We start from the raw sequence: 22,209 nt of genomic DNA on the forward strand, positions 1-22,209 counted from the left end.
AAACTTTTGAGATAGTGCTTGGTGGGCTGCCAAACCTGAAACCAGTCAAGGACGGAGGCCCCCCCCCCCCCCCCCCCCCCACCCCCTCTCTTTCAAAGGGTTTTAATGTCTTTCGCTGGTCTGGAAAAACTGGGCATATATCTTTGAAACGCGCTCATCCCATTTCTAGGAGCGATCGTCCATTATAAAGCAACGCTTATGTGATTGGTGCAGCACGAAAGATACATTAGTTCATGACAATTCCAGTGACTATTTCAGCTAGGAGCGCGATTTTTCATTGATGCCGGGAACTGGCCACGTCGATGTCCGTGCATATTGCGATCTTGAAACAATTGGACTCCGTGTTCAGCCCGCGGATTTGGCATGTAGCCTGTGCGATATTCTAAGAGAAAAGTAATTGCTAACAAACATTTGGCATCCAACAGAAGGAGCAATTGAAGCATATCTCTACGCGCATGAGATGGAAACCCCTGCGTCTCTGGTTTCAGGGTGGACGAAATAAACGTCAACATCAAAGCTGACGTTTGAAGAGACGCTAAAGCAGGAGATTCTGTGTATTAAAACGTGGTCTCAGTTGCGAGTTTGATTCTGGGGTTGCTGGTACCGATGTTCAGGATGGGAACGACGACAACGATGGTGGCGTGGATGCTGGCGAGGGTGATCGGTCTTTACCTGATTCCGACGAAGCCCACATTCAAGGAGACTATCGCCTTACCTGGCCATTGGTGAAAATTTCCTCACTCTAGCTCAATCAAATTTACAAGTTGGGCGTTTGGACCCGGTGGTTCTACCAAACCTAGCGATTCTCGCATACAGTGATTTCTATCACAAGGGAAGATTTAAAGATAGTCTGCTCCTCTTCTGCCGCAAAGATACCCCTATTCCGAGAGTTCGGGAGGATGACTGGTGTTAGAGTCGCTACATACCACACGCAAGTGCTTCGCAATTTCCATTTTATTTAATTGCCGGAAATGATGATAGTCTATGGCAGTCTTTCAAGGGAGGGTCGGTTAATTTGGGGGTTTGCCCTACGGAGAACCAATTTCTCCAAGTCATTTCCGACGATATCATTGATTGACAGCGTTGACAAACATGGTTCAATGCTGTGCTCGACCTTTATATATGCTCCCGGACGGTGAAATAACCAGGAGGGGAAAATGATGCCATCATGCTATCTGGAGAATACAGCTGGGGTTGTTTTCATATTGTATAGCTAAGTTTTTCCCTTTACTCCCCAATTTTTCTTTCATTCTTCCTTTTTTTTTTTTTTTTTTTTTTTGTGGTTGTAGTTTCATTTTTCTCTCTGCAGAATTGATAAATAGATGGCTGTATAAACAAGGAAATGATATTGCACATGATTTTCATATAATATACAAATAGATAGTAAATGAAAGAGAAAATAAAAAAGCAAGAAAATTGAAGGAAATTAATACATAATGATCACTGATACTTCATATCAGTGTGAGTTTTTCATTATTGTATTGAAATATGAAGAATCCTAATTATTCAGCAGCTGTCATGCATACCAGCCAGTCATTCAAATTCTTTCAGAAACAAAAAATCTTCTCTCATTATTTCTCATCACAAAATCATAAGATTCATGAACTAGTTAGTTACATACACATCATGTGTATTACATCATACATCGTATGGAGGTATATATATTTCTACAAACATCATGTTGAAAATGAGAGGAACATGAAAGATAATAGCACTAGAATAGTGATGGATAAAGTGAGGAAAAGTGTATATACAAAAGTGCCCGGTCACACGTGTATTGGGTGAGGTGAAGAAGGTTGAGGGAAGAGAGCAAAGTGGGGAGAAGAAAAAGATTTATCCATTAGAAGATGTAAATCAATAAAGAGAGCAAAAAGGATGGGAAACAAAGTAGTGAGAGATATAGTAAAGCCAATCTGGATATGCTGATATTAACCAACATCAGGCCAGGACAGTCCATAAGAAATCAAGAGAGGGATTCAAAATAACAGAACAAAAAGACCAAGTGCATAAAAGGGCTAAAAGCAAAACAACATTTCCGATCCACCACCCCAATCAAAAACCGAAGCAAATAAATGAGAGCACACATAATACAGACACTGCTGGTTTGAAGAATCAGTAATCCTCCAACCAATGAAAACAGATGGACATGGAGATTGGAAGCAAATTGTTGTCATATATGCGCTGAAGCACTAAAAGGCCAAGGGTAAATGCAAGCGCAAACTAGGAAAAGAGGGTATTTGGATATCGTCAAATCTGAAAATGAAAGTAGGGCAAAAAAGAGGGGTGGTATCAAATGGAGAACTTCAAAGCAATAAGAAACAGAAGGACTGATCAGGCGAATTCCATATGTGAGCAATTAGCTGAATAGCTACGCATTTGGAACCGTAGCGACTGGTTTTCTTCTCGCATTGTTTGCGGTTTTATTTATTCGAGGCTCTCCTTGGATCATGCGCGGTTCTTTCATGTAGTTCGGATCTAGTTTTGCAGGAGCTATTGAGAACGATTAAAATATGCTCTTTCAAACAAGGAAAAAATTGAGAGTTAGAGGGGTTTGTGCTAACTTCTTGTAACGATGTTCTTCCAATCGCTTGGATAGGTGGGTTGATGTCGGCTGCTGGGTGGAGCAGTTGCACTTGCTGACCACCAGAGATGATCTGACGTGTCCGATAAGAAATTTGTCGTCATGCGCCCCGAGAATACTGATGTCCGCCCCCGATTGCGCTTCGATAGGATAATCTCGTCGAACAGGGTAATTCGGGGATCTTTGGATGAAGGGGTTGCTCGCTCCCGTTCACTGATAAACTCGTTAAAGGCTACAAGAGATTAGTATTGTAAATTTCAGCAGCTTCTACTTGCTTCAAGGGATATAATATATTGGTGGTAAGCAAATTGCATAGAACATACCTTGCGTCTGCTGTAGTACTGTCATGTATTCTGCGTGCTCGTGAGGCAAGCTTTTGAGAAATGCATCCATGTTGAAATCGTAAGTCAAGCCGGCCTTCTTCTTATCACCAGATGCAGGTTGGAGAAACTTCTTATATGTATACAACAGGCTCGCGAAGCACCGAACAAATGCTGCCCGAACTTGTTCAGGGTAGAATGCGACAGGACACACCAATGAAATCTGGGATGCGCAACGAGTATGAACAATTGTCCCACAAGCTGAACATTTGTACATGCCTTCTTCTGCTTTCTCATCGCATATCGAACAGGAAGTTTTGTCATCCCATGGTTGTAGCTGTAGACAGTGCCCTTCGACCAGAGTACTGCCCACTGGATTTCGCAGCGCTTGTTGAGACGATTGTGGCATTATAGTCGACGCAGCTAACGTGGACTGGGCATATATGGATGCTGCATAAACAGAAGTTCCCGTGTCAGTATTTAGTGTTGAGACAGATAAATTGGAGGTGTGCCCGAGGAATGGAGCGCTAGGTCTTCTGGGTAATCCTGGCCTTCTGTCTCCAAAAGAATAGCTTCTTCGGGAGACGGCATCGAAATGGCCAGACCTTTTCTCCCGCAAGGAGGATTGAAGAGCAAATCCCGAGTCGTTGCGAGATACAGGGGTTGGGGGTAATGGGGAAAATTTAGTCGAGGTCGGAGAACCACCTGAGTTCTTAGGGGAGGGTGGAGTGCAAACTTTGGAGGTTGAGCTTGTCATTGATCGGCCTTGACCCCTGGAGAGGGCCACATCATTGCGGGCGTTCAAAAACACATTAAAATTTGGTGGAGGCGGAATGACGGTAGCGTCTTGTCCGAACGCCGTGGAATTAAGGCTGACGTATTTATCGAGTTGAGTGGACATCGCTCTGGGTGAAAATATCGATTGGTTTTCTCCAGGAAACGAGTCGAACGGATATGTTTCAATTGCGTAACACGGTGGCCCAGGATGAATTCCGTATCGATGATGCAGAGGCGCTGCTAGTTGGAGAAGCGACTGGAGTTTTCGACGATGATGGCGGGGTAGTGGAGTGGGTCGTGCGGTGCTCTCGATCTCGTTCTGGTCGAGGTCCACGAGCACAAAGTCATCAGAAGGAAGTTCGGCCTTTTCGTATCTGCGTTCAATTCCCACAATATAGGGGCAAGGTGCCTCAAGGACTTGGATAAGCCGAGCAGGGAGAATGGGGATAAAAACACCTGTCCACTGGAATGGGAATAGGAGATCAACGAGAGCTTTACTAGCAAGGTGCAACATAGCAGCATGGGATGACAGAAGAATGATTCGAGATTCAGCAAGAACGTACTGATAATGGTTGTTACATTAGCTAGCTGTTTAGGATGGGTATATTAAAGCTGCAAATACAGACTTACTTCAAACAAAATAATTATGTTCGAGATTGAAAGACACCGGAAGAGCGCATATAGGTCGGTCTATTCTTCTCAGTTAATTAAAGCTTTCGGTACAAGCTGGAGGGGAGGCAGTTTCACATACATTTCGAGAGCCGGGCAATTCATTATCGGCTTCTTTCCTTGCGAAAAGTCGTAGTTCCCGCACTGAAAGCTCAACCTGAGTTTTCGAAGATAGAGGGCTGAAGGCTTCTGTGCACAGGTTGACAATATAACGCTCCAACGGTTGCCACCTACCAACCCGAGGAGAACTGGCAGGGACCCTTTGGATCGCACCATCTGTCATGGGGACGACAACGGCTCGTAGCCATTCCTTCCAGAAACTTGTCATGGATCCATCCTTTCCTAATATCCCGTATGCTCTGGGTATCCAAAACCCGGTATCCCCGTCGGTTAGACCGTCGATTTTGGTTGCAGCACCCAGTCGAACTGGGCGAAGGAGGTCGGCCATCAACCCAATCTTCTCCTCCACCGAACTTATCTCATCTTCAAGTTGGTCTCTGGAAGCTGAGCCTGACGGGACCGAAGGGAGTTGAGCAAGTAACCTGGACAGCCTTGCTCTTTCCATCGCAAGACGCTCACCAAGGCTAGCGGCTAGCTCCCGCTCCTCATCTGTCATGTTGTCCCGTCTCCACTCCTCACACCGTTTCTCCAATTCCTCTGCAGCTTTGTGGCTGAGAGGGATCCAAATCGTAACGCAGACACCATACAGTTTAGATCCATCTCCTGATGTCATTGCGAAACCATGCCAGCTCGAGCGGGGTCTCTGGTCCGAAGATACAATATTGATATCGTTAGGAAATGCGAACATAGGGACGTAATCAGGGAAACTGCCTCTCCGTTTGGTGTCATCAGGGACCCCTTTCGGCGGGTATCTATCGAGGAGGACAGGTTCGAACTTCCGCTTCAGCGGGTGCATATTAGGAGATACGTCAAGCGGCTGAGGCACTGGGATAACTGAATTATAGTTGCTTAGTCGTCTAGAAGTGCGAATAGAAGCTGCAATAATATAATATAGTTAGAAGCACAAAACAAAATAAATTTAGATTAAACAGAGCGTTCACAGATCATTGCAACACTTACCTTGACGCGCAATGGAGGGCTGCCTTTTCATGCTGTTCATGTCTCTGAAGGACATGTGTCTGCGAACACTACCAATGCCTGATTTCAAAGTATTGATCTCCTCTGCCACAATCCTTTGCGTCTTTGGTCTAGGTTTTGGCCGATTGTTGGATACAGAAGCGCCTGCACTGAGTGACAGATCTGACAAAAAGGAGTCTCTCTCAGCAGCAAACTTCAACAATGCTCTATCAAAGTCACCATCACTGAGTAAGGACACGCCATTCGGAGATTGCGAGCCCTTGATAGTCATGCTGCTCCAATTACTCGGTGTTTCCGAAGACACGGAGCGTAAGGACAATCTCGCCTCATCCGAGGGTTTTGGGAGCCAAAGGCACGAATTCCGCTTCGAGGTTGGTTGTGAGAATTCCCCAGACGGGAGGCTTTCCTCCTCCGCATCTGCATCTTCCTGGATTGTGTCCGTTACCGGCAATGGCTGGGCATGACTGGCGTGGTATTCCTCCCCCAATTTCGAGAAGATGTCGAATATCTCCGCTCCATCGACACCAGCGATCCAGAAAAAGTCGGCCAGAGGACTCGCGTGCAGTTCTGCAGCAGGTAATGGAGCCATGATTCGTACAGTATCAATGTCGTTCCCGATGCTTCTCCCCCCTAATTGCTCTTGTGGTCTATTTATTTTTATTTTTAATATTCCTTTCGCTTTCGAAGAGGTAGTGTTCTCAGTCGATCGAGCCCCCGCACCGCGAGATCATAACCTTACTGAATGAACGGATGGGTCTGGAGTCATTTGAGCAGGTGAAATATGAAGCCAACGAAGCAACCGTGCCGACGAGGAAAGAGAAGGAAATAAAATAACAAACAAGAAGGAAACGACAGGGCGGGTAGATAGAAGAGAGGAGAGTCGGGAGAACAGTGAGTGTTTGGGTTAGTATCTCCCTTGGGGGTGAGTGTCGTTTGGTTTTGGTTGTCGCTGCAGGTTGGTTCAGCCCCAAGAAAATTGAACGGCCTGCCAACAGTTAGTTAAGAGGGCAGGCTGTCCCGCCAACTAACCACGCGCACCAAAGACACTAGCAGCTGCTATCAAATAGTAGCCTGCCGAATGATTCAAACAAGCTGGAGGATGGTTGTTGTCTTGAAAAAGTAAAAAACTCAAAGGCGAAATATGGAAGAGTAAAAAGAAGGGAGACGCAGGAGACTAATGTTTTGTTTGTTTAGTCTCGCCTCTGGGACCTTTCCTCTCTAGACAATAACAGTTAAGGTGGTATTTTCTTACAGGCGCTTACAGCAGAACGTAACTTAATCCAGAAGTGAGTTGGCCACATAAGCCAGTCGGCCACTTTTTTCGACTTGAGTTGAGATTAGATATGCCTTGCCTTTAAACCCCAACTATTAGGGAAAATTATCATATTATATTATAGAAGTAATTTCCTGTACGCTGAGGGGCATGTATGGACAGTATGTCCAATAATCCCAACATATGCTGCATTGTGGTGCTGAACACTTTGTCTTCACCAGCTGCCCTTTTCTCATTGAATCACACTTCATAGTTAGATGATTCACCTCCTCCTTAGCTTTAAAACTCCTTTCTGGGCTACATATGTACAGTCTTTTTCCTGCTTTCTTTTTTATTTTGCTTTGCAGCCCTTAATCCGTTGTTTTCCTTCTTTAAACGTGTCATTTTACGGATGATTATTTGACAATCTTTAATGTGCTGGTCTGAAAGCTTGATTGACTGTAATAATATAGTCAAATATTTATTTGCATAAAATATTTACTTGTACATCTATTCATCATTCAACACATTTATCATTTTAAATTTTAAAATATTAATACTAAAAGACAATTAGTTAACTATACCTTTTACCTATCTAAAAGAAAAAATATAATTAGTCGTTTAAACATTGAAAAAAGTCAATTTTTAAAAGTTATCTAAGCTACTATATAGATCTACTCAATTGCCGAGGCGCCAGCTGAAATGTACATACTTATCAAACACTCTTTTAGCTAAAGCTAATTTCTATGTATTTGATATAATATTAAATCTTATATGAGATCTTATATATTAACTTAATTAAACAATAATATAAGTTTGAAAATAAACACTTTAAAGTAAAAATTCTTTAATAAAAAATATTAAATGTATTTTATCAATTAATTTATTATTATATAATTACAATATAATCTAAATTATGTAATTTATAAAATTATTTTATTAAATTATATTATAAATTATTTTCTATATATTAAATATATATATACTCTTTAATATCATATTTATTATGTTATAATATGATTTACTTTTATAAATATTTATTGAATTATAAAATTATTTCTTTTTTCATTTATTTTCTTTCTATATATGATTTATATTTCTAAGTAATTAAATCTTAAATAAGCTCTTTAATTAAAGAATAAATATATATATAATTAAAAGCTAATAGATAACTAAGCATATTATTCAATTTTCAATAAATTTAAACAAATAATAATTTAGTTATTCAAGAAAATTTGATCAAAATCTTTAAGAATTATGAAAAAACAATATTTTATTTATAACTTACTATAAATCATATAAAAGTTATCTGCAAGCTCTATCTAATTGTTAAAATTAATTGACTTTATTTAATACCTTTTTAAATATTATTTTACTGTTACTTATTCCTTCAAATTGAAGAGAAAACTTTATTAATTTTAGTGTTTATAATTATATGCATCAAGTCTCACACACGTACCACTATTCAAACCAAGTTCGCGTTTAGGCATAAAGTGATAAAAAGTTTTTTAAATTGAATTATATATAATATTCATTGCATATAAATCTTCTTTAAATGAAATGAAATTTCTCTCTCTTTATCTTTCTTTTTACTTCTCTCATTTATATATATTTTATAAAAAATATTAAAAATTTAAATTGTTATATTTATATATATATAATACAAATTTTTAAGATTTATTTAAAAAAATAAAAAATTTAATTGAATAAAAATATTTATTTAAAATTAAACTTTTTGATATTCACAAATATCATCTAAAAGTAAATAAGATCTAGATTAAGTAGAGATCTTAAGAAGCTTTTTAAAAAGCAAGATTTTAAAAAAATAAAATATTTTTCTTAATTTAACTTTAAGTTATTAATTTTTCTTAAAAATTATATATAAATTTACATTATTTAAATCTTATTAAATAGTTGAAAATATTTTATTAATTAAAAAAATTAATAATTAAAATATATACTTATTATATATATAAAACTTAATATATATAATATTTAATTACTTTATTAATTTTTTTTATAAATTTATTATTTCATTTGAATTTTTATATTTATTAAAAATTAATTTTCTTCTCTTTACTGTAATTTATAAAAAAAATATATAAAAATTTTTAATTTATTTTAAAAATCAAAATTACTTTACAAGATTTTTTTAAAATATATAGTTTAATTTTTAAATCTAATAAATAATTAAACTAAAAGTTAATACTTTAAAGTATTTATATAGTTTCACTAGCCTAATCTAGAAGAAAAATCAATAACATTTAAAATAATTAATATAAACTTAATTCATATATTAAGTGCTAAGAAATTTATATAAAGTTTATTTTAAAATTTAAAATCAAAGTTTAAAATAACAAAAAAAGAAATTTCTAAAATATAAAACTTTAAAATCTATATTTTAAATTTATAAAAATTTTATTATAATTATAAAATAAAGAATACTTTATTTTCTTAATTTATGAATATATAATTTAAATAAATTATTTATTTTAAATTAAGTTTAAAATAAAGATTTTTTTAAATTTTATTTTAAAAACTATAAGCAGTTATTTATTTTAATTAATAATAAATTAAACTAGAAAATCTATATCAGATAATTAAATATTTAAAATCATATTTAAATAATATTTAAATAATAAATATTTTCTTTCATAATTAATTAAATATTTAAATTCTATTTTATTCTAAAATAAAATTTTATAATTATATATATTATTTTATATTTATAAATTAAATTTATAATATTTAAATTTTAATTTAATTAGATAAATATTATAATTATAACTATATACATTTAAAATAAATAATAATAATAGTAATAGTAATAATAACTAATTAATTAATTAATATATTTTTTTATAAATTTATTTTATTTTTATATAATAAAATTTGATTTTATAAATTATTATTATAAAAAATATAATAAGTATATAAAAATTAATATTATATATATTATATAATTAATTAATTAATTAATTATATAAAATAGTTAAATAATATTAAAAAACTTTAAATTATAAAATTTATAAAAATTAAATTAATTTTAAATTAATTTAAAATATAAATAAAAAATTTAAAATAAAAAATAAAAATATTAAATAAATTTAAAATTAAAAAATTATTAATATTTAAATTTTAAAATATTAAAAAATAAAAAAGTTTATAATTTAATTAAAATTTTAATAATTTATTTTTTAAATATTAATTTTAAAAAATTAATAAATTTATTTTTTAAATATTAATATTAAAAAAATTAATAAATTTATTAATTAATATATATATAATATTTTAATTTAATTATAAAATTAAATTATTAAAATAAAAATTAATTTAAAATTTTAATTAAATAAATAAAAAGTAATAAATTAAATTATATAAATTATATAAAATTAAATATTATTAAATTTTTTTATTTTTTTATTTTATTTTATAATTAATAATATATACAACTTTTAATAATATTAATATTTATTATTTTCTATATATAATCTTTGCAATATCTGATTTAATTGTATGAAAAATCCCTGATTAATCTTTTAAATTGAATTCTATATCTTTACCAGTTATATAAACTTTTGAAAATCTCAGTCAATCATTTCAAAGTCCTTTTTTTTACTGTGTGTGTTCTGACCAGTCCCGCTAGCTGTCTTTATCATTGTGAAGAGAGTTGTCAGTCTTCTTGCACTCTTCAAACATCACTCACACCTCAAGTTGAGTTGTGATGTTCTTCAAAATACGTGTTGAAGTAACTGGAAATGTTGATATGTAGCCTTTTCAGCCCCTCTTTCAGTACTCTGTCGATGTGTTTCCGGTACTCTGTTGAGTTGGCAAAGCTGCTTGTATTGCGCAGGCAGGGAGTCTGTTGAATTGACAATACAGGGCAGTGTGGCAGGGTTGCTCATGAGATGATGGTGGTAAGATTAAGGACAACTTTCCAGATCTCAATGTCCTGGATTTCGACTGCGGGAGGGCTGTTGATGACTAGGCGAACCAGCACCAATATTGGCTGTACCTAAAGTTGCCCTGTCAGAGAAGCTTAAACAAACGAGCCAGATCAGATGCCACATCCCCATCACTCATTCGTGAGTGAAGACTGACTGCTGTGTCCGTTCCCTGTAAAACAGAGAGGAATTTTGATAGATTTTAATAAACTTGATAAAGGCTATCAAAAGCACCATAAGAAATGCAATGTGATTCATGGATTTTTCTCTGCCTTTTTGAAGCAAGTCACGTAAGTCATTGATAAGTTGGTCAACAGATTTTTCTTGATGATAGCCATTTCATCTGGATGATTCTGCCTTACTGGTACAAAACAGCACAATTGGTGTGTAAAAGAAAGATAATCTTCCCACAGTGCAGTAGTTTCAAAGCTGATGAATTGAAAGTCTCATGCTGATTCTTGTAATGTTCACGGTTTTCGTTGATGATGACTAAGATTATGGACTCTTTTTTATCCGTCTTATCCTAATAACTAACTAGTTAACGTAACTAACAGTGCCACACGCACTCACCATTAGTGATTGCGCCCCACCGTAAAGAAAATATCACTGTAATGAAAATCTCTTTTTTGTATATATATCACCAATCTTCAAAATTTAATAACCACCACCACCATGCCTAAAAATATTAAATATTCGGAATATCAGATTCAGATGGCATTAGATATTATAAAATCAAATTCAAATTTAAAAATCATGAATGTGATGTGAGAATTCAAAATTTCATATAAAATTTTATATAAACATGTTAAAGAAAGAGATCAAGAAATATGAGGACTTCAATCAATTGAATGTTGAGTGACAGTCAGGAGAAAGCAATCAAGAAGTGAATTCATCAACTGAATAAAAATCTTTGCTTTTCTACAGTTGAACATATCAAAGCTGCTGCAAATCAAATACTGAGTTATTATAATATCAATTCAAACACTTCTCCTTCTATTGTAGGCAAGATGTGAGTATATCAATTCATCAAACATCTGTCAGATTATAAGAGGATTAAGCAGAAATCTATAAATTTAAAATAAGTGTCAAATGAGAATATAAGCATTGTTATCAACTGATTCAACTGCTATAAATTTATTTTCAATCAGTATAAGTTTTATACTAGTGATATTTATAATTTCAATGAGATTGAATTTTAAGAAGATGAGTATGAATAATGAGTTATAACTGTCTATCAAAGTATCAATTCTATTATATAATCATTATATTCTTACAGATTAATAATAGTGATAAAATGTATTAGTACATATGATATAATATTAAAGCTGTTAATTATAATAAAATTAAAATTTTTTTTAAATGATTGATATATACACTTCAATTTATCTGATGATTATATTATTATCATATCTGCTACTGGCTTTACAAATGATAAAATTAAATTTGAATAAATAAAATATTTTAATATTATCACTAATAAATGTCAGATTGACAGTTATCAATTATTACTACTTGACAATCATAAATTTCATTTTACTGAAAAATTTTTTCTATATTTTGACTTTTATAACAAGTTATCTACTATAATCTTTTGATAATATATCTTTTCAGTAATATAAGAATTATTATACAAAAGCATTTAATGAGGCTACTTAATATGAATATGAATAATATGATGAGAGATAATTTCTTACTAATTTAAAAAGTGTTCATTATTAAATCTTCAAATCTGCTATTATTAAAGCTGAATTTGCTGACTATAGAATCTATTCAATCAAACAAAAAATAATCCTTTAATACTTGAGATAACATAATATAGATGATAGTCTAAAGTTACTTATTTATAATGATGATGATGATGATGAATACTTCAGTTTTACTTCATTTTTGAGATTTGATTCTTCACTATATCTTCTTAGTTGACATCTTCAGATACAGTCATAAAACTACATTGTCAAATTAAGGCAATAGATAAAATTATACAATATATAAAAAATACTATGATATTTGATTTGACTCAGTAATTGGATAAAATCTTCAAGGAAAGTCTGATACAAATAAAATTGAATATGTATTAAGAGAATGAGTTATCTGCTTATTATTTGATGAATAGATATTGAATTGTCAAAAACAGCCACAGACAAATGCAGGTAGAGGAGGTCCTCACTATCAAGGATGTCAATCACAAGATCAAGCATTGTAAGAAAGAGGAATCAATAAAAGAGAGGAAAAGAGCTCTATAGTCAGTTGGGATTAAAGTTCTCAAATTAAATGCCAACTAATCACAATATGATGTTATCAATGAATCTCAATCTTTTGGAGATTCTACATAGTCTAATGAGTATATAGATAATCTTTATATTATAGATAGGCATGGTGTTGACCATTAATTAATTTTTTGAAAATTGGTGATCCTAGAAGATTTTCATTATGGTGATATTTTCTTTACAGTGGGGCGCACTCACTAATGGGAGGTAGTGAGTGCGTGTGACACGGTTAGTTGGTAGCTTTTCTCCCATTCTGATGATAACTTCACCCCAATACTATCATAGTGGAGCCGTTTTGAACCCACAAGCTGGTTTAGCTTTTGAGAGCGGGCCCACCTCAAACCAAAGCAGAATACCGTGTCTAGTTATTTGTTTAATTGTTTTCCCGTTGCCTGGTGCAGGCCGAGAAATAAACCCATACCCACTATTTCAACCCTGACTTCCCCTCATCGTGAACAGCCACTGATTAAAGTCTCTGTATAAACTCCTCTGGAAAAAGGATCATCAGTAATTGGAAAAAATCAGAATGGGGGATATCATCATTGCTTCATGATGCAACAAGGCAAAAGTAACAAATTTTATGCTGTGTTTGACAATGATAATCAGCTTTGTCTAATTCAGCCCTATCGTCGCAAGCTCCCCCTTGCTCCCAACTACCACAGAAACTTGGCCTATAGCACCCCTGCGTTGAGCAACCGGCGGCTGACAGGTAGCCATCGAGACGACCTTCACCGTGTTGTTGCACTGATTTCTCATAATGAGAAATGCAGTGTCTTTGGAATCTGCCCAGCACTGACCGCTCTTGAGAGCAAACAGATCTTGAGAGACAGCAGTTGGTTCCGGGAAGCTTTGAATTTGCTTTGCTGGAATGGACCAACTCGCCCGTCATCTGCTAGACAAAGAAGCCAAGGAGTTCATTGACTTGAATGAGTCGGCTTTGGTTTGTAAATTGGCCTCCTCCTTACACCCTGGGAAGAAGCCGTGCCAGGTCTTCTCAGACCCAAAATAGGGCAGCTACAATATCTGTTTCCCTCTTTACGAGCGCATCTGGCGAGAGCCCCGATGTCGAGTCAACTGAGAGAGTTGAACAATGGATGGTTCGGATCCCTTTACTACGGCGTCTCGCATTTCCTGAGGAGAAGACGCGCGGCGAGATTGCAACGATGAAGTAAGAAGCTCCAGAGAGTTCTACTTTGTAGTTAAACTCTCTAACAATGCCACATTACCATGCTGTAGGTACATTGCTGAAAAGACCACCATTCCTATCCCACGTCAACTCGGATACTCTATCAGCTGAGATAATCTTCTTGGCCTTCCCTTTGTGGTCCTGGAGTACGTTACAGGCAAAACTCTCCATGGAACTGATGTGCCGCGCCTTCACGACGAGTAGTGGTCATATCTGTTCGATATCTATATTCAACTCTGCCGCCAGCAGTTCGGCCATGTCGGCGCTCTCACGCTCGACAGCTATAATGAAAACTGGGTGTTTAAACATAACGGCCGCTCACCATTAAGCTAAATGACCAGGAACTCAGTGGGATAAAGAGCTCTAAGATTATATCTGTTCACCAGACCTACGGCTCCACTGTTGGTTACAACTACGCCGCCCTGATATTGATTTTCAACGACTTTTACCGCGGGAAGGATAGTGATTTCAATGAGAAGGATGCATGGAACTATCTAAATAACATTTCTGCGTCCCGGGGCATTGTGATGGAATGAGAAGACCAAAAAGACAAACAGGGCCCGTTCATTCTCATGCATGGGATCTTCAACCTCCTAATATCTTTGTGGATGACGATCTGAACATCATCACAGTTATCGAATAAGAATAAAGTCACACTGGTCTACCACAAATGTTTAACCTGCCCTCTTAAATTACAGGCCAGGAGCTCTCAGCTACCACTAAATAGTCATACGACCTTGCATGTACAGTATACATATCTCAATTTCAGCGAGCTGTAAGAGCAAGAGAAAACAAGCATTTATTTTGTGCCTAAATCTTCACCAACATTGATTGGTCGGCTCAGATGGGTTGCTGGTGCTTTGGTTGGTTGATTGGCATTGAAGTTTTCCTTAGCATTGGGACGCTTTCTGACTGTTTTCTGTGGCTGCAATAGATCAACAGGACTACTCTAAGCATCATATGGCTTGCCATAGTCTGGATCTTTGTATGGTTCCATTTTCCCAGGCTGATTGCGGCTCTACCGTTTGTTTTTTGCATTGTGGAGGGCACTATCTTATATTGGGTGTCATTCTAATAATGCCAGGGGTGGTTTTCCTTCAAGAAATGGAAATAAAATGGTAGCAGAAAGGGAGCTGCTAAAATATGATTAAAAAATAAACAGGTATATCTGCAGTTGACCTTGATGCTGAAGCAATCTATTAGAATTCCTCTATTTCAATAAGCACCATGAATGATAAAGATGTGTAATAGGCTAGGCCCATATCCCTGAGAATATAAGATTATATTGAATATCGTTAAATGCAAAAGGTTTCGTTGAGGGGAAAAGGAAAGAGGAAGAGAACGGGCAACGGTGCTTTCGTGGGCTTTTGTAGTAAGCTGTGAGCTGCGCGCTTACGTGATTAATCACCTACTAACTAATGTATTTTCCAAGTGAGCGCAACACCAATTCAAAATATCTTTTAATTCAACTACCTTTCCACTTCAACGTGCAATTATGTCATCAATTCACAATAAAAATGCTTCAGATTCTCTAGAAAGAGAGGGAAGACTTGAACTCACAATAAAAGCTTTTAAAAATCAAGAAATTGCTTCAATTCACGAAGCTGCTCATTTATTTAATATCTTTTATTCTACTTTAATCTATTGACTGAATGACCAGCAATCGTGGATGAATTTATATGCAAATTCATATAAATTATCTCCTGCTGAAGAATATAAGCTAGTTGAATAAGTGCTGAACCAGGCTAAATAAGAATTTCTCTCACAATCAGTATTAATTGAGGATACAGTTAATTATCTTCTTACTATGCAGAATTCAATCATCACTATCACTTCCCCTCTCTATATTGACAAGAACTAAGTGTTAAATCTAGTGACACATTGTCTAGATTTTCAAAGTTGTTATTTCAGACACTATAATCATGAATGAATCAAGTATGAAGATTAGTAAATTATAAATGATTGATTTAAAATCTTAAGAAATATAATTGCTGAATATAATATTCTGTCAAAAGATATATACAACTTTGATAAGACTCAATTTGCTATAAGAGTTTGTACTACTATTAACATTATTACTAGTAGTAACTGTTATGACTGAGCTAAGCTGCTATAATCTGAAAATTAAAAATAAATTATTGTGATAAAGTCAATCAATATATCAAAATAAGCTCTATTATCATACATCATTTTTAAAGATTAGAATCTGCTGAAAAAGTGATTTGAAGATCTTTTTGCAGATTGAAAACTTGATATTAGTTTTAATAACTGAACTACAGATAAAATATATTTTAAATAATTTATATAGATATTTATTTCAGAAGTAAAATTGTATCAAATTAACTCTCATATTCTTCTTATTTTAAACGGATATAATAGTAATTTTATCTCAAAATTTGATTAAATCTATAAAAATAATAAAATTATTATATTTTATATATTATTTCTGTAGAGGATTAAGCTTTAAGAACTAGAGACTAGTCCTTCTATATAACAAGGATGAATTGTTTGAGAAAGGGAAGAAAAGAATGAGATGAGAACATGAGCTTAAGCAAGCTCACATAGCATGATCATGTGCGCATATGCAAATGATAGTTAAGCTGATTCAGCCAGTCAGAGTGAATCTAGAGGTTCAGCTCCTTGTAATACCCCCCTTCTCTCTCTTTGTTGTAGGCCTTTATGACTATTTAAAGCTCTCTTTACATCTAATTTTGCCTGCTGAGAGGCCTCCCAAGTGTTCAAAGTCTTCACTTCTTGTAGGAAACTCACATCATTTCATGTAGGCTTAGCTCAACCTATTCATTTAACAAAGTATTACTTTTTCCTCTAATAGATTTGTTCACCTCAAATTTCCTCAATCTCAAACTCAGGTTCTTCCAGGGTCTTTATAGTGGATGACTATCAGTCAGTTTACCTCTGACTAGGCAGGAGATTCATCACTACAGCATATAGAAGCTTTACATTAAAGACATTATGAATGTCAGATAAGACATTCAGTCAGTAAGCATGAAATTCTATCTTTTCTAGCACAGTATATTGATTGTATTTCACATTCAGCTTCTTGCACAGGTGATTAGTTCTCATGTTCTCTAAGCTCAACCAGATCTTATCTTCAGGTTAAAAGCTTGAAGCTGGGTCTCTTCATCTATTCACATAGTTCTCTTGAAATTGCTGAGCATCTGTCATTTTTACTTGAGTTCACTTCAATATTTCACAGATCTTTCTCATATAATCATCTGCAAACTCAATGAAATTATGTGGCATTTCAACAGAAGGTGCATCAGCTATATCAATAAAGAAGACATGAAAAAGATGTGTTAAAAAAAATGAGCTCATGTCTGTTGAGGCAGTATCTCTATTATTGATAATCAGCTCTGTCAGAGAGAGTCATTTACATCAGTCATTCTGTTGAAAGCTAATGTACTTGCATAGGTAGATTTTCAGAGTCTAATTCATTCACTCTGTAGCTCTGTCAATCTCTGAGTGATAGACTGTGAAGAGTCATCTCTTAATGTCTAATTTCTCACACACTCAAGTTCAAAACATGCTTGTAAAAGCTGACTCTTGATCTGATACTATCACCTTAGAAATGCTATATCAAAGAATAATGTTATGAAGAAATACTCTAGTCACTATCTCTGCATCAGTTTTCTTAACTGCTTTTAATATAACTCTTTTGATCAGTCTATCTGTTATAATCATGATGTTTATATATTCTTTAGAGCTTGATAAGTTTATAATAAAGTTCATGAAAAGCTCCTGTCACATGTGTTCAGGAATGAGAAGAGGCTTAAGCAGTTTCTGATGTTGATCTCTTTATGTGATGTTTAATCTGTAAAGATAGCAGTTCCTGATCATTCTTCTCACATTGGTGACATAGCCTGGTCAGTAGAACTCATGTTTTAGAACTTCTGCTGTTTGCTATCACCCAGAATGATCAGTAAGAGATGAGTTATAAGTCTCATATACTAATCTGATTTGAAGAGGTCTGAAGTCTGACACTCACTTACAATTTCAAAAGAGAAGCTTCTTATTCTCATTTAAAGAGCACTCAGAGACAGAGGTCTTAATGCTGAGTTCAGAAGAAAATCTGAATTTTTTCTCATGAAGAGTCTGCTCCAGACACTGCAGAATCTTGTCATTTTTGTGAGCCTCATTTCACTGAGCTTGAAAAGACATCTCAGGTTTCACACTGGCAGCAGTCACTCTTGATTCTATTTCAGATGCTAGTACATTAAACTTAAGTAGTTGAGCTTGTCTCTGCTTGATTCTCTCATCATCAGCACTCTGTGACATGTTCTGCTCTCTTCACAATAGAGTGTTTAGTTCAGTGTTCAACTTTTCTGACTGATAATCAATTCTGAAGTTGAATCAATAGAGAATATCCATTCAATGTAGCTGTCTTTCATTTAGTCTGTGTGTAGTCATGAAGTATTCTAGATTCTTATGATCTGTGAGAATCTTGAATTCCTTTACACTTCATAGCTCAGCATCTTATTTCTTTAAACACTCAATTATTACTAATAACTTCTTATTATGAATCTTATAGTTGCATTCTGCAGGTGAATGCTTGCAAGAGAAGAAGGTATATGAGTGTAGAATGCTCTGCTCATCATATTGTAGCAGCACTTCTCCTAAGATGTAATCTGAGAAGTCCATTTTCAATATAGTCTCACAGTCAGAGTCAAATTGAAGCAGAATTGAAGCAGAGATAAACATTGATTTTAGATACTTAAAAGCTTTCTCAGTTTTGCTTATTCACAAAAAAGGAACATTCTTGCATGTAAGAATTGTCAGTGAGATCACAATCTTTTAGAAATCTCTGATAAATTGTCTATAGAAATTGACAAAGTCTAAAAATCCTCATACACCTTTAAGAGTAGTAGGTGTTGCTCATTTCAAAACAGCTTTAATCTTCTTTGAATTCATTTGTATACCCTTGCCTGCTTCAATGATAAATTCAAGATATTTTGTGCTGTTCATCTCAAACTCACTCTTTCTGATGTCTGCCTGCAGGCCTGCTTCTCATAGATGCATAAGCATCTTTTGTACATGCTTGTGATGCTTCTGTAAGCTTCTTGAAGAAAATATCAAGATGTCATCTAAATAGACTGAGCAGAAGTTGTCCAGATATTCATGTAATGCTCAGTTGATATATTTTTGAAATGTGCTCAGAGCATTGACCAAATCAAAGAGTGTAATCAGCCACTCAAATAGCCTGTATCTGATTCTAAAGACTATCATCCACTCATCATCTTCTGTGATTTGAATCTTGTGAAAAGCTGCAATAATGTTCAGCTTAGTGAATCATTTAGCCTGTCTAATTCACTGTAGAGTCTCACTGATTAATGATAGAGAATATCAATCCTTTCAGATGATTTTGTTAAGAGCTTAATAGTCTACACAGAATCTTAATCCACTCTCAGACTTCTTTGTGAATAGTACAGAGGCAGCCACAGGTGAGTTGCTCACTTTAATAAAACTCTTATCCAGATAATCTGTAAGAGTCTTTCACAAAGTCAGTAGTTCCTCTCAAGACATATTATATAATGAGCCTTAAGGAGATTGTTCTGTACTACCATCAGCCTTTTTAATCAGTTCAATCTCATGATCTCTATCTGAGTCATGAAGTAGGGGTAGAGTGTCAGCAGCTTCCTTATCAAATACATCCAAAAACTCATGATAATGTTCAGGCAGCTTTTCTCTAGAGTCAATCTTTGATTTCACTTCTAAAGTCTTTTGAATGTCAGTTAAACTGACAGTGAAGATCTCAATGTTTCACTTCTCTCAAGTGCTTGCAAGTCTAGAGAAGCTTACAGCAAAGATGGAAATCACATCAGCTTTTGCATTTGAACTAGACTCTATCTCTATGCTACTCTCTTCAAATCTCACAATTCTTTGATGAGGGATCACAGTCACCTTTTGCTGGGCCAGTCAGGGGTTGCCTAGATACATATCATGATCATGTAACTCATTCACTATGTAGAGAAAGACTCATTCAGTTATGTGATCATCTATATCAATTCAAATGCTAGTCACTATACTTGTAGAGAGTCTCATGGAGTCTTCAAAGCTGATCATTTTAACAGAAGGAATTTTAATGCATGGAAGCTTATGCTTATTAATATAGAATTGAGAAATAAGATCATTGTTAGGCTCAGCGTCCGACCGAGCCCGACCGAAGGCCGGTGCCCGGTTAGACTCGACGTCGGATTAAGCTCGGCGCCCGATTAGGCCTAATCCATATCACGTGACCACACGACCATGCAGGTGGTTATAATCCACGCAGGCCCCCAGCACCCCCTTTCATCCCATCAAGCTTAGTATTTCGTTATATAGCAGTTAGCAACGCAGAGAGTCTTTCTTCTTATGCAGCTCGCATTCGCTCCCTAACACAATACTAAGCTTCCCTTCTACCTTCTCACTCAGGTTTCAGCAGAAAACTTGAGTGCCTCAGTTGAATTAGAACCTGCTAGTTCAGAGCCTGACAACGCGTCAGATCAACTGCTAAGACAACAGCACTGTTGAAGACAACGGCTCAATCCAACATCAGATGGCCACCACAGGCTCCCAACCCCCTGGAAGGGGCCGAAAGGACTGGCGATACCTCCTAACAAGACCAACTGACCAACCACGCGTCTCAATTGAGGAATTCAGAGAGGCAATCCACTCGGACAGCGACCGTGTTTATAATGAGTTGGCGGCGATCTTCGATGGCATCTTTGACGATGAAAAAACACTAAGGGATACAATCACACGTCTGAGGATGGAACGGAACAACGCCACTGACCAGGCCGCTGTCAAGCAAAGCCAGATTGATGAGCTAATTGCTGAACGCGATGAACTTAGCCACACCCTGGTCCGCATGACAGTCAGCAACCAAGCAGCAAGTCGAGGTGTCACCCCCTCTGAGACTACCCGGAGGTCTGTCAAGATTGATGACCCAAAACACCTCACTGACGGCAAGGAGCCAAAATTTGAACACTGGCTCTCCCGGATGAAGAACAAGCTCCGGGAGAACGCTGACCACTACCCTACTGAACGCATGAGGATTGCATACATCGAAAACCGGACTGATGGGGACGCGGCACGTCACATTGCGCCCCGTATGGAAGAGGACCACCCCGAGCGATATCAGACTGCAGAAGAGATATTTGAGCACCTCAAGTCAATATATGAGGATGCTAACAAGCTGCAAAATGCCAAGAGTGATTATCGCAAGCTGATTATGCGCAATGGGGACAATTATCATGAATTTGTCACAAAATTCTTACACCTGGCAGGTGAGGCCAAGATTGCCAGGGGGGACTACAAGACAGACTTCAATGACAAGCTGTCCTTTGACCTCCAGAAGATGGTAGCAGTAGCCAATGCGACCACTGATACATATGCTGAGTTTCAGAAAATCTGTGCGCAGGCAGCTCACACCCTCCAGACAATCAATGCCACCCAGAAATCAAAGAGCTCGCGGGGAAATGGGCCTAATACCTTCAAGCAGAACACCCTGCGGACCGCCAACAGTCAAACACCCCCCAGCATCTCTACAACAAAATCCCCTACTGTGAAGGAGGCCTTGAGCTCTCGTCCGGATATTCAGTGCTACTACTGTAAGGAAAAAGGCCACATTGCCAGGAACTGCCCCGCAAAGCAGAAGTCCCAGCAGGTGATTGCTGAGCTCACAGGGAATGATGCCCCTGAGCCTTCAGCAGATTCGGGAAAAGAGTGAGCCTGAGAGAAGACTCCACCTCAGGTAGTTCAATAGTCTGTGAGAGGTTTGAGATGAAGGACTTGATTGGGGGGAAAAGCTTTAATGTGCCAATCAAATTAGCCTACAATGGAATTGCTACTTCTACAAATTCTCTTGCTGATACTGGAGCAAATGGAGCGAATTTTATTGATACCCGATATGCCATAGAATTGGCAAGATTCTTTGATAGGAAGTTTCAAGAACTCCCATTCAAATGCCGCATGAAGGGATACAATGGCGCCCCCGGCGGGGTGATAGACCGCACATTGACCCTAAACCTCTGGGTGGATGGCCGGAGATTTCAGAATGTCCCTCTGCTGGTAACAGACCTAGGCCAGCACCCTGTCATCCTGGGACGGAAGTGGTTG

General features: G+C 36.3%; 5 protein-coding genes across 5 annotated transcripts; 4 read left to right on the plus strand and 1 right to left on the minus strand.

The window, feature by feature from the left end:
- Nucleotides 1-280: 280 nt before the first annotated feature.
- On the plus strand, nt 281-746 carry PAAG_04360 (hypothetical protein; the record flags this gene model as incomplete). Its single annotated transcript, XM_015845255.1, has 2 exons — nt 281-393; nt 575-746. The coding sequence occupies 2 exons, from the start codon at nt 281-283 to the stop codon at nt 744-746; spliced, it is 285 nt and encodes a 94-aa protein (XP_015699481.1).
- A 1,622-nt stretch (nt 747-2,368) lies between these two features.
- PAAG_04361 (dDENN domain-containing protein) lies at nt 2,369-6,034 on the minus strand (the record flags this gene model as incomplete). Its single annotated transcript, XM_002793405.1, has 6 exons — nt 2,369-2,490; nt 2,562-2,813; nt 2,905-4,240; nt 4,309-4,368; nt 4,430-5,343; nt 5,428-6,034. 6 exons carry the CDS (start codon nt 6,032-6,034, stop codon nt 2,369-2,371), a joined length of 3,291 nt encoding a protein of 1,096 aa, XP_002793451.1.
- Nucleotides 6,035-13,776: 7,742 nt separating this feature from the next.
- Nucleotides 13,777-14,080, plus strand: PAAG_11854 (hypothetical protein; the record flags this gene model as incomplete). Its single annotated transcript, XM_002793407.2, has 2 exons — nt 13,777-13,848; nt 13,907-14,080. 2 exons carry the CDS (start codon nt 13,777-13,779, stop codon nt 14,078-14,080), a joined length of 246 nt encoding a protein of 81 aa, XP_002793453.2.
- A 42-nt stretch (nt 14,081-14,122) lies between these two features.
- On the plus strand, nt 14,123-14,630 carry PAAG_11855 (hypothetical protein; the record flags this gene model as incomplete). Its single annotated transcript, XM_015847431.1, has 2 exons — nt 14,123-14,391; nt 14,444-14,630. The coding sequence occupies 2 exons, from the start codon at nt 14,123-14,125 to the stop codon at nt 14,628-14,630; spliced, it is 456 nt and encodes a 151-aa protein (XP_015702919.1).
- A 6,017-nt stretch (nt 14,631-20,647) lies between these two features.
- Nucleotides 20,648-21,820, plus strand: PAAG_04364 (hypothetical protein; the record flags this gene model as incomplete). The annotated part of the gene is made up of 1 exon (XM_002793408.1): nt 20,648-21,820. The coding sequence occupies one exon, from the start codon at nt 20,648-20,650 to the stop codon at nt 21,818-21,820; it is 1,173 nt and encodes a 390-aa protein (XP_002793454.1).
- Nucleotides 21,821-22,209: the final 389 nt, after the last annotated feature.

Source organism: Paracoccidioides lutzii (genome assembly GCF_000150705.2).
Source record: "Paracoccidioides lutzii Pb01 unplaced genomic scaffold supercont2.11, whole genome shotgun sequence".
In the NCBI taxonomy this organism is placed as follows: Eukaryota; Fungi; Ascomycota; class Eurotiomycetes; order Onygenales; family Ajellomycetaceae; genus Paracoccidioides; species Paracoccidioides lutzii.